We start from the raw sequence: 18610 nt of genomic DNA, 5'->3' as shown, positions 1-18610 counted from the left end.
AAGAAGCTCTTCAGCTCATTATTAAGAAGCAGGCCTACTGATTAAAGATGAGGCCATAGGATGTAGATTCTGTGATTGGTTTTGCCACTGACTTGCTGCGCAATTTTGAGTAACTCATTAGACATCTCCATACCGCAAGGAACACTTCTCTACCACCCGAGGCAGCTGTGTGGATGAGGTTTTTTTGTGAAAGGCTTTGAGATCTTCTGAGGAAAGGAACTGTATAAAAAGATGTACAATAAACTGCTCAACTTTATTTTCCCAAGGGTTTTGAGTGAATGGAAGGGATAGATGGCGTGGTTGTATTTATGGGCAGTCCTTTTATATTTGTATTATTTTGTGTAGTTTTAACCAAAGAGGTTGGCACCCAGTGCATAGGATGGGTGTGTCTATGCATCTATCTTCCAGAAATTGGAGGAAGGCATCAAAATTCATTGAGCTTTGGGCACCCAACTTTGAAAATCCTACTCCATAGTCTCTAAAAATTCGATGGAAAAATGCTTGGCCTGGGTGGCTGACTGCTACAGAGCCAATGCCCCAGAGAATGCTGTGTGTTTGGATTAAGTTTGTTTGTTGCTAGGGCTGAGGGATCTGTCAATGCTGTGATTAAATGGGAGACACCCTTTTACTGTATCTTGGTCTGGGCGGGGCAACAAATGGCTCTAATCAGCTGTGGACTACACCTCAGCACTCTTCCTTCTACATAAACAGGATACAAATTTCCTATAGTTTGCTTCAATATTAATTGCCAGACACTCACTAAGGGAAGATGCATTTATCTATAAGCCCATATTAGGTTTTAACATCTTCCTCGACATACACAATTTATTTCTCCAATTTTCCCCCTCCTCCATTAAATCATTCCATTCTTACCTACTTCTGCTCTCACTCCTTCCCAGTGATCCCAGAATCTCTCCTCACTTTTCCTTTTTATTAGGGAGACAAGGTGGGTAAGGTTATATCCTTTATTGGACCAGCGTACAACAAGCTTTCTCCCAAACTGAGGAGGGATGTTAAAAAGCTATTTTTTGTTACATGGGTACTGGCTGAAATGTTAACTTTGTAACCATGGCATTGCCTGCCCCCTCACCCCCATGTATACAGAGGCAGAGTGGCTTCTGTGTAACTGAGAAGGTTCACTGACGAATCAAGACTCATCAGTTAACCATTTAACCATGTACCCTAGCGGATCCCTAATACAGAGCTCTTCTTTAGATCTTGGAAGGGTACTTGCCATATCACAACAGTTTTGTGAGAGACCATTCCAGGTAGAGTGGCCAGATAACACTTTTGCAGTTGTAGTACAAAAAAGAGAGTTACTGATGGTTGTAATAAGTACCTGTGCAAAGCTGTTCAGCATATTTGGAGTTGTGTGGAGTAGACAGCAAGTTAGAGATGGTGAGGCCTCAGGGGTGATGTTTAGTTTCTTGCAATTGCTCGGGAAACAGATGTCGCTGTTAAGTTTTTTGTTTCTTTTTCTTCATGTTATGGAGTTTCCATTTCAGATGGCTAAATTTGATATCTTACCGTTGTATGCAGTGTTGTAGCCATGTGGGTCCCTGGATATTAGAGAGACAAAGTTTATGGTTTATTACAACAATCCGTGTAACTCAAGAACCTCCTCTTTTTTGTCCTAAGACTGCAGAGTTGTTAACAGGCAACTCTGCTTTGAATGGTCCCTTGCAACATGTGCTAACTATTGATGCTAAACAATCTGTTCCACTTTGCTTTTTGCTGTGATCCTGGCACATTTCCCAGACTTGAAGAAGAACTCTGTGTGGCTTGTAAGCAGGTGTCTCTCCCCCACAGAAGTTGGTCCAATAAAAGATCTCACCCACCTTGTCTCTCTAATATCCTGAAACCAACATGGCTTCAGCTACACTGCGTACAACAGTGGAAAATATTGCCTTTTTCATAATTTGCATCCGTTGACTGCTTGGTCCTTTCATTCATACCAAATGGATGTTGATGTGCTCCAAGTGTCCCGTGTCTCGTAATTAACACTTTTTCCTGAACCTCTCCATCTGCAGTGACCACATGCATTAAGTCTGTACTGCATTTGTGTGTGGTACTGTGATGGCTGCCTTCCAGGCTGACACACCAGCACTGAACAGTGATCATCCAGATCTAAGAAGCTGTTACAGCTTGAGCTGAAAAGCCAAGTCTCTGAAGCAGCTGTCTACAGTTTGGCAGACCTGTGACATGTATACATTTACACATTCCTCTGTGCAAAGGAAGCTCCCTCCAAGCATCCATAGCCGTTCAAATTCCACATGAACCTCCCCACTTAAGTGTGGCTGCCGTCTTGGCCCACACCCTAGGGACTGAAGTGGAGTCCTCCAGACCTAAAAGCATGAGCTCAAAAGCCAAACTCTACAGCTGGTGGCTGTAATAACTCATATCCTCTTGGTCGGCACAGAGGGAGATGTGTACTACACGCTGCTGGGATTACGCTGTCCTGTCAGATCTGCCGATGCTGTAAGATACTTGGAGTAGGAGGATCTTCTTGGTTTAGGTCAGGGGTGGCCAAAAGGGCCTCCGCGGGTCGGATCTGGCCCACCAAGTAGGTTGATCTGGCCCGTGGAGGCCCTTCTGCTCCCCTGCCCCCAGGCCAATCAGGGCTAAGGACGGGGGAGCACGTAGCACTTAGTCAACCACCAGGGTTGACTAAGTCATGCACCAGAGAGGGTATGAAGCAAGAGACTTTGTGTGCTCCCTCCGCCCCTAGGCCAAGCAGGGCTTGGGGGGAGGAATCGCATGAAGTCTCCTCCCGCGTTGTCCCCGTTCTGCAGTGCGAAAATTTCTGAAGTGGCCCCTGGTCAAAAATTATTGCTCACCCTTGGTTTAGGATGTTCTACTTACTGTACAGAGCTGTGGACACATTGATCCTCTGACTCACCCTGCCTCTCCCATTTCAAATCTTTTCTTGTCCCGTCCCGTCCCCGCCCCCTCTCCTCCTTCCATCACTAGCCTGGTCTGGCCTCTTATTTGCTTCTGTTCACACTGCAGGATATTTCGCGCTCTCACCCCCACACGTGCAGAGTAATTCATGTTTCCTACCTGTGCTTGAAATACTGCTCCTGATCTAGGACTGGCTCACTCAGAATCCCCTTGCATGTTGAATAGTAATAGAGAGGTAGCTGTGTTAGATTTTCCTTTTGTTTTTAGCAAGATCAGACTATCTAGCGCTTTAAAGACTAACAAGATCGTTTATTAGGTGATGAACTTTCGTGGGCCAGACCCACTTCCTCAGATCATATTCTGGAAGAGAATTGGCATGACCATATACACCAAAGGAATATAATGAAAAAAGTGAAAATATATACCAAAGGAATAGTGTGTTCACTTTTTTCACTGTATTCCTTTAGTATATATGGTCATGCCAGTTCTCTTCCAGAATATGATCTGAGGAAGTGGGTCTGGCCCATGAAAGCTCATCACCTGTTAAACCATCTTGTTAGTCTTTAAAGTGCTACATAGTTTTTTCTTTTGTTTCAGAATCCCCTTTTCTCTCTCACTAGCTTATCATCCCTTGCTGTGTGTAATATAGACTGTAAGAGTCCTCTGCCTTTTGTATGCAAAGCACTTTAGAGAATGATGGCTGTGTGTAAACATTAGTATATAGCCTAAGCATTAGATAGCATATTGGACTTTGATGCTTTGTCACCTACTGACTCCATGAAAGTGATTGGTTGTTGCTAAGCGGGGTGACAGTCCCTGCCTACTCCACTCTGTTAGCCAGCCAAATATGTCCCTTACGGCAATGCCAGTTCTCTTTGCCTTGCAAGCTACCATTAGAGGCAGCCTAACCTTTGAGCCTCCTTCATGAGTGTTCCTCTGTGGTTCCCAGCCCCTGCCACTAAACACTCACAGAAATTCCCGAGCCTGCTGTCTCCAGGGAGATAGTATATACACCAACCCGTTTGCTTGGCTGAGGATGTGCACTTTCATATTATAGTCCTGAGATAAATTTATAGTCAAATCAATAAGTTTACTAATTAAGCACAGAGTTTTAAGTGATAATAGGCAAGATAATAGAAGTGGTTACAAACAAAACAAAACAAATGCCATGCTTTCTAGTGACTAAAATTTAACATAAGAGGCTTTAATCCTTTTCAAAGGCAATTTGTCATTGAAAGACTAATCTCAGCATCAGAAGCCCTGCCACCCTGAGTCTGAATCTAGCTTACCCAGTAACCAAATGTCTTTTAGATTCATCTTCTAGCTCTCCAGAACTAGGGCTACATTTAGACTGCAAGCCTCTTTCGAAAGAAAGTATCTTTCGAAAGAGAGCATCTAGACTACAATCAGTACTTTCAAAAAAGTTTTTCTAAAGAGAGCACCCAGGCAGTCTGGATGCTCTCTTTCGAAAAAGCACAGTTTGCATTACATAGCGCCTTTTTTCGAAAGAACACTTTTGAAAAAAGGCGTTATTCCTTGTGAAATGGGGAGTACCGCCGTCGAAAGAAAAGCCACATTCTTTAGATTTAATTTTGAAAGAACACGGCTGTAGTCTAGACGCAGGTGACGTTTTTTCGAAAAAAGACTACTTTTTTCGAAAAAACCCTGCAGTCTAGACACAGCCTAATTGTCTGTATTTCCAGAGTTAATATAAACCCATGGGCTACATCTATACTGGCATGATTTTCCGCAAATGCTTTTCACTTTTTGCGGAAAAGCGTCCATGCCAATCTAGACGCGGTTTTGCGCAAGAGAGCCCCGATCGCCATTTTCGCGGTCGGGGCTTTTTTGCGCAAAACAATACCGCGTTGTCTACACTGGCCCTCTTGCGCAAAAGCATTTGCGCAAGAGGGCTTTTGCCTGAATGGGAGCAGCATAGTATTTCTGCAAGAACACTGACAATCTTACATGAGATCGTCAGTGTTCTTGTGGAAATTCAAGCAGCCAGTGTAGACAGCTGGCAAGTTTTTCCGCAAAAGTGCCTGCTTTTGGGGAAAAACTTGCCAGTCTAGACACAGCCATGGTGTTCAAACTCTGGTGTCTTTTGATGCTGATTTTGCATCTGCTTGTCAGATAGTCTTTTCTTATTGGCTTACATGCAAATAGAGTCCCTCTTGTCTTTGGCTTCACTTTGCTCAATTTACATTAGAGTTAGATAACTAACTACCTTCCCTTCTGTCTGGAAGAAAACCTGTTTCTCCTTTTTGTGTTGCAGACTTTGAAGCATAATATTAGTCAGTACCCATAACTTCTCATATAACAATTACACATATGTTTCCACAGTGATATTAAAGACCATGTGTTATCAGCTTTCATTCCACACCTCACAAGATACTCTGTGGATAAATACTAGGACAGAGATATGCTAAGTGTAATGAGTTTGTCAGGTGCTGCTGTCACAGAGCAGTGAACCACCAATGGGCCTCTGTGTTTACACTATACTGGTCAGATCTCACAATATTTCCGAAGGGTTACCCTCTCCCCTATCCTCCCTTGAATTTTCATTTTTGCATTAGTTTTATCTGAAAGGTTCAATTCCTCTGCATGCTGGATGCCTTGGAGGTGCAGCCAATCTACCTGACATTGTCCTTTTTCCCCCCTCTCACCTTACTGCAGGTTATTGCATGTCAAACCAAGGCTCCCCTTGTGGAATTGATTTTTTTTTTCTTTTGTTCCTTCTCCAACTTTTAGGAATTTGGCAGCACAAAGTTCATCACCTCGAGGTGTGACTTCGTAGAAAACCTGAATACGAATGGCTGTGCAGGAGAAATTGAGACTAAAAAAAGCAGCATTCACATAGTGGAGAATCTGCCTCTAAGCAGCAAGGGCTCCAGCTCCACCCTTTCCGACGTGACACAAATAATGCCTCAGAAGATCTCATTGAATCTGCGGCCTGGTGAGTTAAAAACAGCCCTGACCCTTGTTATGGATTATTAGATATTAGAGAGTGTGAGAATGAGAGAGTGTGTGTGTAAAATTGTGATTAGGTTTGTTCTGAGATAGCATGTCCTGATCCTCTAAGTTCCAACACAAAAGTATCCATGCAGTCCTAAGAACTTCAGTCCCACCCATGCTTTGTGAATCATGGCAGGACCTCAGTAATTCTGCTCATTCTAAAGAGCACTTCTATTATGGAGGCCTCCAGAACAGTTAATTCTTTATAAAACCATTATAAGCACTAGTCTTAATCCTTTAAAGGGACAGTCTCAACTTCAGAATTAGTCAATTTTAAAGAATTAAAAACGGTTTCAGATCCTACCTATAATCCCCATTCTGATGATTTTTGTGGTGCATAATCATACTGTTCTGATTAAACCATTTAAAAATGCTTATCTGTCCCCTCTTGCTGTGTGAAAGGCCCACAGAAACATAAATTGCAAGATCAGAGCCTTGGTTATTGTTGAGGGAGGTTTGAACTTGTGACCCTAAGCCATCAGTTCCCCCTTGAAACTTCCAATTAAAAAGCAAAGCATTTATAATTGAAAGAGCAGGGACTGAGCCCGGGAGCATGTTTGTTATCTAACGTTTCTTGCAAAGGAAAACAGCTTTAATATGGGTGCAGCATTCTTGCAAAAATATTTGACGTTTGATATTTAAGACAAAAAAGGCCCTTTATAGCAAAACTAACAACAGATATAAAAGCTCTATTCATAAAAAGGAAAGTGTGTATGTGATTCTGGGATTGGTGTGTTTGCACCAGATTTTTCAAGGATGCAAAGAGAGATGAAATATGTTGTATTTTCCTATGAAGAGGGGGAAGACTGAGCTGGTCCGCAGTGGCTTCCTGCCCCATCAGTTTCTGCACAGTTCAGAAATATAAATACTCTAGTCCCTACAGTTTTGAATAAAATCTAACCTAATGTGAATGAGCGTGGTGCTCTTGTAGGGCCACTTCCTTATGTTGAACAGTACCTAACTCTGCAAAGCAGTGGGCCCTTAATGTTCCAAGGCCAGTACTATTTTAAATTGGGCAACCTAAATTAGTGGGTTCTTCTGAAAGCGCAGCCTAAACCCCTCTCCCAGGACAAAGCCTCTCCACTCAGTTTTTTTGGCTGCAGTGATAAGCAACCCTGATGCTGGGAGGGAAGAAAACATGGTCTACTCTTGAGAGACAGTGTGCTGCAACTATAGTACAGGTTGAACCTTTCTGGTCTGGGACTCTCTGGTCTACTGCCAGACCTCGGCTGTTGCTGGACCTGAAAGCCCCAGCAGCAAATGTTGCTAGAGGCTGGATGCAGAACCAGCTGGTGGAACCCACAGGGCAGTAGAGCTCATGGTGCCGGGGTAGCGGCAGGGCAGTGGGGCAGCAGAGCCTGCAGAGCTGGCAGGGGAACAGAGCCCAGTGGAGAGCCTCAGTGCCCCCTGAGAGCCTGGAGGCCTGACCTTCCCTGGTCTGGCAAACTCCCTTGTCCAGGACAGATCAGGTCCTGAAGGTGCCAGACCAGGGAGGTTCAACCTGTAGACAAATCATAGGTATGTACAGAATTGTAGCTGGCAAAGAATCGCCATATAGATGTATCTGTGACTGTAATAGATTTACTTCCACAAAAGAATAGCTCAATCTTATATTCTAAAGAGCTTCCTGAGGCAGTTGCTGGTAGAAAACACTATATCAACAAAGTATTGCTATCAAACCCTGACTCCCTGAGGCCTCCCTACCATGAAACTTCCTCTAGCCAGCAAATTCCAGGGCTTCCCAGGACAGTTCTGCACAGTTCACAACATTTAAATTGATTTTTTTTATACTGTAGGCAAGAGAGAAGTTGGTGGAACTCCTGGCTGACCTTTTTCGCTGTTGGTCAGTAACGTTCACAAACAAGAGCAGTCCTCCTGTTTGATACAAACTCTCTGGATAAGGTGACCAGATAGCATATGTGAAAAATTGGGATGGGGGTAATAGGTACCTGTAGAAGTCTGTTGCTATAAAATCAGAACATCTGGTGCCTAGAGATGTAAAATCCCAGTTAATCAGGTAACCTGTTAAATGTTTGGGTGACCTAATGTTTAACTGGTTAACCGAATAAAGCAGGATCTGGTAGGGGGACCCCTCCAGCCCAGCTGAAGCAGGCCCCAGCCTGTGGGGCATCCAGCCTCAGTCCCTTGCTGAGGCTAGATGCTGGCTCCCAGCAGACAGAAGTTGCTTGATGCTGGAGCAGCTCCAGTCTACCCAGGGTGCCCAGGCCTGCTGAGGACAGGGTCTGCTCTGGACAAGAGCAACACCTGTCCATGGCGGACTGGAGCAGCCCCCTGCCCACTGTTTGTTGCGGGGGGAGTCTGCTTCAGTACCCACTGGTTACTCATTAACTGGAACCAGTAAGCTAGCACCCCACCCCCATGCCTGCAGTGCGGAACAGTGGGCCTGGCTGGGTGACTCTAGTTGGGCCGGGTGCTAGTTAATCGGTTACCAGTAAGCATCACCCAATAAAGCTGAGGCTTACTGGGTAACCCATTAAGCAGTTGCCCATTTACATCCCTATTGCAGGGAGTGAGGGGACTAGCAGCGCCACCAGCCCTCTGTCCTGGGAATTAGCTCTTTCTTGCCAGGTGGGTGCCTTCCTTCTGGTGGCATCTCCCTTCTTTCTCCCGGTCACGGCGTCCTCTTCAGGACATTGCCCTCCGGCCGTGCCCACATCAGTCTCTGAGCCCCCCTTCTGGGGGTCGTTTACTCAGCGTGCCGTGTCTCGAGCCCTGCAGCCTGGGAGCTTACTCGGCCAGAGCTCCCCTAGCCCTGCCTTGCTTTCCCAGACCTGCTTTAGCTCCAGGGAGCCTCCTGCTTCCCTGGCAGCCAGGTCCTTACTGCCCTAAGTCCAGAGCAGCAGTCCAACCTTTTTCCTCCCTCCAGGAGTCCTTCATTATATGGTCCCCAGCTGGGCCCTAATCAGTGAGGCCTGCCTCAGCTGGGGCTTTACTCCCAACCCTTGCTCAAGGCTGGGGTTTGCCCTTAAAGGGGCAGTGCAAGGCAAGCGCCCTGTCACAGTCTGTAATGGAATCTTCTACTTCTATTCTCTTCCATTCATGTTGAATAGAATCCCATCTTATTTGGGACTAATGATTGCCTAATTCTGTAGGTTAGCATCTCCTGCTGAAATTATGTATTAATCCTTATGTAAGAATTTGTGTTCTGATGGTTTCACTTAATGGCAGAACAATAAATATGAAACAGATAGAAACAACATTGTCTGGACTTTGCACATGCTCCCACTTTCATGTTACATCAGAAAACTTTGCATAAATGCTTTAATACTTTGAAGAGGAGTCAACCTTTCTGTGACTGGGAGCAGTTATCCTCGATCTTTGATTAGTAACTAGAGGCAGAACAGAGCAGATAGCGGGGAAGGTATCAATCTCCAATCTAATCCATCCTCCCGACTCTCTCATCACTGTCTCATCTAGGTATAATGTCCCTAATATTAAATTTTCAGACCTCAGTTTGTAAAGTTAGATTCCTAAATCTCAAGGCAGGCTCCCAGTTCAAAGTGGTGTAACTCCACTGACAGGATTTACAGATATATAAAGGGCATCAAAGTCAGGCATGCAGTTTTTAACACCAAGGTTTAAAGTTTGTCTCTAGCCTTAGCGTACAGCATCCCGGTTGGCTATCAGAAAATGTAAATGGTCGGGACATAGAGATGGAATTAAAAAACAGAATGCATGTTTCATTAGCCATTTAGCCCTAAGCATTACAAAATAGGAACGAGAGTGCTTTTGGGTGAATAAGCTGCATTTCAGGCTACCTATAAAGATTGTCATGTGCTAAGTAAGCAAGTCAGATGTTTTTCCATATTCAAAGTCCAGCATATATAAATCTTCCTTTACTCATTTATAGCAGTGACTCAGAAAGCAATTGCTGAGGTTGCATTCTTAAATTAGGTAAAAGCAGTCTTTCTAGTTTTCAGATGAACTGTTTGAGACAGTCAGCTGTGTTCCTTAATTCACTTTTAGGGAAGGTTTAAAATGAAACCTCTGGAGGTGGTGGGTTATTCCTGGAAGTGCAAGTGTCTAAGAGGAATTTATTGGACATGATGAACTTGATTCTTCTTCACTCTCACCAGTGTGCAGCAGTGGTAACTCCATTGAAACCAATGGATTTAAGTGAGAGGAGATTTGGACCCAGTATCCTTCTCAATGCAGGTCTTTCATAGATTAATTGATTCATAGATTTTTACGGCCAGAAGAGACCATTAAATCGTGTAGCCTGACCTCCTGCATAACCCAGTTAGTAGAATTTCATCTGACGACTGCTGTATTGATCCCCTTCTTGAGAGGAAGTGCAGTTTGCAAAGTGATCAGAAGAGTAATTGCATCTCCATGTTTGAAGGTGCAGGTTGCCAGGGTCAAAGAAGAAATGTTGTTTGCTCCCACACAGACAGCATTCTTCAGGTGGCTACTGCACTGCGAGGTATATTTAAAGGGGTATTTTCTTTCTTCAGTGACCACTGCTGGGGACAGATCCCTGACATAACAGATTAATTAATTATATGATTTCTATACTGCAATTTCTGTCTTCCTCAAATTCTGATTGGGGATTTGAATAGGTTCTTTAAAACGTAACAGTGGCAATGTGGTCTGTTGGAAAGAGCTGGTGACTGGGAGTCAAGACTTTAAAAAGTGCTTATACTTAAAGATGCTTTTCCTGACTTGCTGTGGATTGTTGAACTTGTCACATACAGTTGGTTTCCCTGGGCCAGATTCTCCCCTCCTTGTATGGATGCTATGCAGAATCTGAGCAATGAGTGTCACCTTGTCATGGTGGTCCCTTCCTATGAACTTTAAGTAGAGTTTGTAAAGTGCATTGTTAGTGGTGGGGTGATATGGGTGGAGAGTGGAAGCAACCAGCACTGTTAGTCCCAGCTGAATGGATGAAAGCACTTGCCATGTGTAGGTCATTTCCACACAGCTGTTGTTATACATGTGATGCTTTAGAAATGCAGCCCCTGAGCTTGCAAACATTTATATGCTTAGTTTGGAGACTATAATGCAGATGGGATTTGGCCCCACCCCAGCCGTGACAGGACTTCAGTGGAACTGCTTGTGCACAGTTTAAGCAGATGGGTAAATGTTAGCCATAGAAAAGACTTATTCCCCTGACTTAAGATCTGCAATTGTGGGTCTTATTCTTATTTGGGTTATAAACATCCTGGGTGAAATTTTGGCCCCATTGAAGTCAATCCCGAAACTCCCACTGATTTCTATGAAGATAGAAATTCAACCTAGAACTGTAAAGTTCATATGCTCCTGAGAAGAGAGAACACTTATGTGAAAACTCCTCTTCATGCACAAAGGAAAATCCTTTTGCCAACTGGAAAGAAAAAAAAACTGTTAACAGTTTTAGGGAGTAGTGGGGGAAAGGTTTTCTGCAGTTAAGCTTCCTGTTACATCAATCACTTCCTCTGAATGAACATTTAGTGCTGCAGGTGAAATTGTTACTCAGAAGAATCTTGCTCACTGCAAAGAATAATGAAAGGATTGTAGCTTTAAATAAATGTTAGTGATAAAACTATCTCTTGCCCTCTTGGGAGGTGATAGAAGCAATTAATGCTTCCGAAGATTAACAGACTTGAACTGAATTGTACTGGGTGTTTAATGTACAACAGCTGTGACAGATCTTAAATGATCACCAATGATGTAAAATTAAATGCACACGATTAAAGTGCCTTCATTTTGTATACATCACTTCAACAAAGAGAGTTGAGATTCCCTGGGATCAACTGGTCAAATGCCATGCCCCCTAGTTTGCTGTTTACCCTGTCCCTTCCATGTACAGAACCTCTTCTTCCTGTAACAGTGGGGCATGTTAGAATGGTGGCATCACTTTTGTTACTGAGTTTAAAAGGTTTCATTCAGTTTGTTTAGATCCAAAACTTTGTTTCTGAAAAGGTGGAACATTTCAGCAGGAATTTTGTTCTGATTCTTACTTCTATGTTCCTATTTTTTCCCCATTTAAACTGATCCAGAACTATATTCGAACAGTCTAGTCTGCTGTTGGGAGGTGCCTGTTCTCCCACTCACCCCTTCAGTGTTAACAGGCCTTACATATGGATAAATCAAGTTATCTATTTATCTCTTCTCCCCACCAATGTTTATTTTGGGTAACATGTTATGATTAGCTGATCAAACTTAGCCACCCTGATAACTTTGTCTACTTGTAGGCCCTATGCAAATTTATGCCCTGTGGTGTAATGGCTCTCCAGCAATACGGAGAGAAAATTGTATTTAAACGGAAATGTAATTCAATGGGGTGTAATACAGTGTAGCATGCAGCTTCTCTGATCCTCTGTTCTAGAAGCTGATGTCTAGTAGCCTATTGTGCAATTGTTTCTATAGAAATTGCTTTCCTTTAATAGCCATCCCTTTATCAGAAACTCTTCCTGTGCGAGCCCCAGGGCAAAGCAGTTACATGTAATAAAAGGGGCCCTGCTTTGCAAGTATCACTTGAACAAAGGCTGCAGGGAAATAATTTAAATAGCTGTGGCTTCTAAACCAAGATGCTAAGTCCAAGTCTCCTGGTTTTAGCCATTGAATTAAATGGAGTTAGTCCAGTGGAAAAGAGGAGAACCACTGTTTGACAGTGATGCTACAGAACAAGCATAGCTGCCAGGGTTTGCACAGCAGCACATGTGGTTGCCCACCAGTGATAAGACACTGAGAGTAAGTCTGTACAGTCTCCAGCAGGTTGTCAGGCTCAGACTTGCATTACTGTGGTAAAAATAAAAATATCAAGCTGAGCTGTCGTGTTTACTTGCAAAGCTAGATCAGTTTTATCCTCCTAAGAGACAAGTATTGAAGTCTCATTTTCCTGCACCTCCCATGTCTCCATCTGAACCCCCAACTCCTGCTGAAAAGAATTTTTTTGGACAGGAGTTTGAGAGCTGCAAACCATTAGTGATGTCACCACTACCTGATCCTCATGTAGCCTTCCGGGGTTGTTTATTGCACTGTTTCCACAATTGCAGTTCCGTAATGGACAAATGGGTGTGTTAGAGATCATCCAGTCTGTTTATGCAATGGAGTTTCCTTCTGTACCTCTCCCAACCCCCCCTCCTCCATCTCTCCCTCATCAGGGACCATTCTCATGAAAGGATTTTGAGGCAGGAAGTGGAATATCTCCTCTGTTGAGAAGCAATACAGGAGGCAGCTCTTCAACATCAAGGAAAAGGTTTTTTTCTCTTTCTACAAAGAAGGGAGGTTGGAGATCTACCCTCCATCTCTGCCAGCTCAGTCTATTTTCAAACTGATTCACTGGCTTCAATAGTCCCAGCTCTGGAAAAGTACGTCTGGTTTACAGCTCTAGCTGTGAAGGACCCTTTCTTTCCTGTGGGTATTCAGCCTGACCACATGTGTGTTCTCAGATTCATGGAGGGCCCTGTTCCAAGACAGGGTACTCCCATTCGGTCCCATTAGGGTCTTTACCAGTAATAGCAGCTCATTCCAAACAGAACATCTTCACCTGTCTTAACGATTGGCTTCTTGTTGCCAGGATATGTCAAGAAGCCTACAAGTCAACTTCATGAATGCTTCAACTTCTTTCTTCCCTAGGAATCATTTTGAACTTGGAAAAATCTATCCTAACTCCATTGTTGACTGTAGACCTCATAGGGGCTGTCGCAGATTCAGTCATGATGAGAGCTTATTTATGGAGTGATGGGTTCCACACCATGAGCAAGCCGATAGACCAACTTAAATGCTACCCTTGAGCTCCAGTCAGAACTTGTCTTTCCCTTCTCAGGAACAATGCTTCATGCACTCATTTTACCTCATTTGCCAAACTCCACATATGTTGCCTTCAGACATAGCTCCAAACAGAGTATTCACCAACCATGAATACTGTGGTAACAATTTCTTCAAGAGTAACTGATGCTTTGGGGGTTCACCCAGGCCAGTAAGGGGCTGTGTTACTGCCTGCTTTGTACAGCTTTGGTTCAGGGCCCTGACATCAGCATCTTGCTCACAGCACAATGGCTACATCTTGGCTTCCACCAACCTAGTTACTCCATGCAGGGTGGCACCTGTGCTGGGTCTCCCCAAAACCATCCTCCTGCAGTTTCCAGTCCATCTCACTGCATCCTCACAGAAATCATCAGGGGGAGTGGGAGAGGGAGAGGGAGAGAGAAAAAAAGAAAAAGAAAAAACACATACATCAGTGCTTTAAACTTGAACATGTACACAAAGCAAAAATCTCTTTATGGCTACATCCGAAATTTACACCAAAAATAATTTTGGAGTCCTGATTCGATCCACTTATCTGTGTTTTTTCCAAACCCAGGTTCATCTGACAAGGAGAGGAGACTTCATTCCCTTAAAGTACACTGTGCTCTTGCCTACAAAGAGCAAAAGCAATCAGAAAATCACCTCGGCTGTTTCTCATTATGGCAGGATGAGTCTGAGGTCAAGCTGTATTCTCCAGGCAGTCTCTAAACCAATCTTGGGTTGTATCCTGCTCTTTTACCAATTTTTGCATCTTCCTCCCCATTATGGGGTAGGGCTTATTCTACAAGAGCTCCAACAACTTTAGTAGCATCACTTCAGGGAGTATCTTAACTTGACATTTGCAGGGCAGCTAAGTGGAGTTCCATCCATACGCTTGCAAAATGTTCTACACTAAAGCCTAACTCTTCCATTGATGCATCCTTTGGGACTGAGGTCCTCCTAATGACTTTGCTGTCTGCATCCTCGCATCCTCCTCTTACTTGAGTACTGCCTGTCAGTCATCCACAGTGGAATATACATAGGGACCAGCACTCAAAGAAGAGGAAATTACTTACCTTGTGGTAACTGGAGGTCCTTTGAGATGTGTGGTTCCTGTGTGTACAGGCAGTCCCCTGGGTTACGTACAAGATAGGGACTGTAGGTTTGTTCTTAAGTTGAATTTGTACGTAAGTCGGAACTGGCGTCCAGATTCAGCTGCTGCTGAAACTGACCAGCGACTGACTACAGGAAGCCCGAGGCTACGCCACCCCCGCCCTCCCCCCAGCAGACCAGGGAGATGCGGAGCAGCTTTTCTCGCCCCGGAGGATGCGGGCGGTGGGACCGCGGCGCGTCTGGGCAGTCCCGCCGCCCGCGTCCTCCGGGGCGAGAAAAGCCCCGTTCGTAAGTACGGATTCAACATAAGTCGGCTCCACGTAACCCGGGGACTCCCTGTATTCTACTTCTTGCCCTCCTTGACATCTGCTTTCAGCCTTTATTGGATTTGTGCTAGAAAAGGAACTGGAGAGACAGTTGATATGTTCTATTCTTTATACTCTTCGTTGAGGAGGGCAAAAGTACAAGTACAACGGACACTACTTGTAAGGATTTCTACAATTTAAGGTGAGTGGTGCACGTGCACACACCTTCAGTGGATACACATAGGGACCACACATCTTGAAGAACTTCTAGTTACCATAAGGTAACTAAGTTTCTCTTATGACTACAGCAACCTTCTCTCTAATTCATCTCTGCTCCACTCCTGGTCTCTCCAAATTTTGTTGACAAGATCCTCTCATAATCTCCTTATTGACTTGACTTCTTGTGTTCTCCTCGTCTATATCTCTTGTTCTCATTTCCTTACACATTCTTCTCACTCTGTCTCCTCTACCAAAGATTCTTTCTGAACCATTCCATTTCTCTTTCCCCATATCAGCTTGTATCGTCTTTGACCAGGCCCATTTTACATTGAACTGCCTGCCAAGCAAAGTTTGCCAAGTTAACTAGTGGTGTACCCCAAGGGTCAGTCCTGGGACCAGTCCTTTTCAACTTATTCATAAATGATCTGGAGAAAGGGGTAAGCAGTGAGGTAGTAAAGTTTGCAGATGATATCAAACTGTTTAGGATAGTCAAGACAGAAGCAGACTGTGAGGGACTCCAAGAAGATCTCACCAAACTGAGTGACTGGGCAACAAAATGGCAAATGAAATTTAATGTGGATAAGTGTAAAGTAATGCACATCGGGAAAAATAACCCCAACTATACATACAGATTGATGGGGGCTAATTTGGCTATGACAAATCAGGAAAGAGATCTTGGAGTTATTGTGGACAGTTCTCTGAAAACTTCCACACAGAATGCAGCGGCGGTCAAAAAGGCAAATAAGATGCTAGGAATTATTAAGAAAGGGATAGAAAACAAGAGCCAGAATATCTTACTGCCCCTGTATAAAACTATGGTACGCCCACATCTTGAATACTGTGTACAGATGTGGTCTCCTCACCTCAAAAAAGATATTTTGGCCTTGGAAAGGGTTCAGAAAAGGGCAACTAAAATGATTAGGGGTTTGGAACGGGTCCCATATGAGGAGAGGTTAAAGCGACTGGGACTTTTCAGTTTAGAAAAGAGGAGACTGAGGGGGGGGATATGATAGAGGTCTATAAAATCATGAGTGGTGTAGAGAGGGCTGATAAAGAAAAGTTATTTATTAGTTCCCATAATAGAAGAACTAGAGGACACCAAATGAAATTAATGGGTAGCAGGTTTAAAACTAATAAAAGAAAGTGCTTCTTCATACAGCGTGTAGTCAACCTGTGGAACTCCTTGCCAGAGGAGGCTGTGAAGGCTAGGACTATAATAGAGTTTAAATTGAAGCTGGATAAATTCATGGAGGTTAGGTCCATAAAAGGCTATTAGCCAGGGGATAAAATGGTGTCCTTGGCCTCTGTTTTTCAGAGGCTGGAGAGGGATGGCAGGAGACAAATCGCTTGATCAGTGTCTTCGGTCCACCCTCTCTGGGGCACCTGGTGCTGGTCACTGTCGGTAGACAGGATACTGGGCTAGATGGACCTTGGGTCTGACCCAGTACGGCCGTTCTTATGTTCTTATGTTCTTAAGTTCCCTCTTTGGATAGCCTTCTAAAAATCTGCTCTGTTCATGAAGTATCTCAGCTGTGATCCAAGCTTCTTAGTTTTCTTTGATTTCTTTTGGACTCAAGTTTGTATCTAGATTAGAAGCATTTTGTTGTTTATTTGATACAGTGTATACTATGCTACATATATTGAGGTGCTTCTTAGGGGTGTGCATGGTTAACCGGTAAGCATCACTCTTAGTGGGTGATACTTACTCTTATGGTTAACTGGGGGGCTGGAGCACCCTGCTTCCCTCAGTCTGTGGGGCCTGCTGCTGGCAGGAGCACTCTAGTCCAGCTGGTGCAGCCCCACCCCACGGGAGAATACAGGTGCCCCCCACAGTCCACCGGCCTGCCCCTGTTTAATTGGTTAACTGGTTAAACACAATGCTTAACTGGTTAATTGATTAACTGGGATTTTACATTTCCTAGTGCTATCTAACGTATTCCTCACCTCCCTCTCCAAAACTAAATGTAGATACAGAATAGAGCAACATTTCTCACTTCATCTACATGAGAGATGAATTTTCAAAAGGACGTGTTTAACCTTCTTTCCCTCTCCCTCTTCTTGCATATCTCCAGCCATTTCTGTGATCAGTTTAGCGAAGGAATGGTGTATATGTAGGAAAAGTGTGTTTGAATTTTGCGCATATCAGCTTCACGTTTCAACAAGAATTTTGCAGAACAGTTCACATTTACACCATTAATCTTTGTCTATTGTCATTGATGGTTACACTGATCTATTAGAAGCAGAAAAATACACACCCTTATTGAAAAGGGCTTTTTATGTGGTGGAGGGGACTGTCTAGAAAGCAGTTCTTTTCACTGCCTCCTAATCTTCTGTTCCTGCAGGTGACAAGACTTCCTTCCGAGTGCAGGTTCGTCAGGTAGAAGACTATCCTGTGGATTTGTATTACTTGATGGATCTCTCCCTATCCATGAAAGATGACCTGGATAACATTCGGAATCTGGGAACCAAGCTGGCTGAGGAGATGAGAAAGCTCACTAGCAATTTCCGGCTGGGGTTTGGATCGTTTGTGGACAAAAATATTTCTCCTTTCTCCTACACAGCTCCGCGATATCAAAACAATCCCTGCATTGGGTAAGTGTTCTCTGGAGCCCCGCTGACCAGTTGTGATGTAGGCTTCAGTGGAGGAATGCAGGCTGAGGGAGGTAATGTTTCCTAGTGGATAGAGCACTGGACTACATCTTGGGTGAGCTGGTTCTGCTGGGTGCCTAGGGCAAGCCACTTCCCTGCTGCATGCCTTAGTTTCCCCATCTGTAAAACAAAGATAATGATATATATCTCACTTTGGACGCTACTGATAAAGAGTGCTATATAAGAACTAGATGATGATATTATTGCATGCACTGTGTTAATGAGCATATTGGATGAAACGATGGGTCTTATACAGGTGGTTATGGGATTGCTGCAGGCAACTAACAGAGGGTAGCCATGTTAGTCTGAATCCGCAAAAGCGGCGAGGAGTCCTGTGGCACCTTATAGACAAACAGAAGTGTTGGATCATAAGCTTTCATGGGTAAAGACCCACTTCGTCAGATGCATGTAGTGGAAATTTCCAGAGGCAGGTATAAATATGCAGGCCAGAATCAGGCTACAGATAACGAAGTGAATCCAATCAGGGAGGATGAGGCCCACTTCTAGTAGCTGATCTGGAGGTGTTCACACTACATTCATCTGACGAAGTGGGTCTTTGCCCATGGAAGCTTATGCTCCAACACTTCTAGTAGTCTATAAGGTGCCACAGGACTCATCGCCGCTGCAGGCAACTGCTCAGCTAGTATGCATCAGCTGCTAACTGCAGTTTCTTTCTG

The 18610-nt window shown here is 44.0% G+C and overlaps 1 protein-coding gene across 3 annotated transcripts in view; it reads left to right on the top strand.

Moving 5' to 3' along the window:
• Positions 1-18610, top strand: part of ITGB5 (integrin subunit beta 5) — a 123254-nt gene that overhangs the window by 24458 nt on the left and 80186 nt on the right. For all 3 annotated transcript variants that reach the window (XM_075933152.1, XM_075933150.1, XM_075933151.1), the window contains exons 3-4: positions 5653-5857; positions 17627-17876. In XM_075933152.1, coding sequence (XP_075789267.1) covers positions 5824-5857; positions 17627-17876 — 284 coding nt within the window. In that variant the 5' untranslated portion in view covers positions 5653-5823. The remainder of the gene's footprint in view (positions 1-5652; positions 5858-17626; positions 17877-18610) is intronic.

This window comes from Pelodiscus sinensis, chromosome 7, assembly GCF_049634645.1.
Source record: "Pelodiscus sinensis isolate JC-2024 chromosome 7, ASM4963464v1, whole genome shotgun sequence".
NCBI lineage: Eukaryota > Metazoa > Chordata > Testudines > Trionychidae > Pelodiscus > Pelodiscus sinensis.
This window is presented reverse-complemented; position numbering and strand designations above follow the sequence as displayed.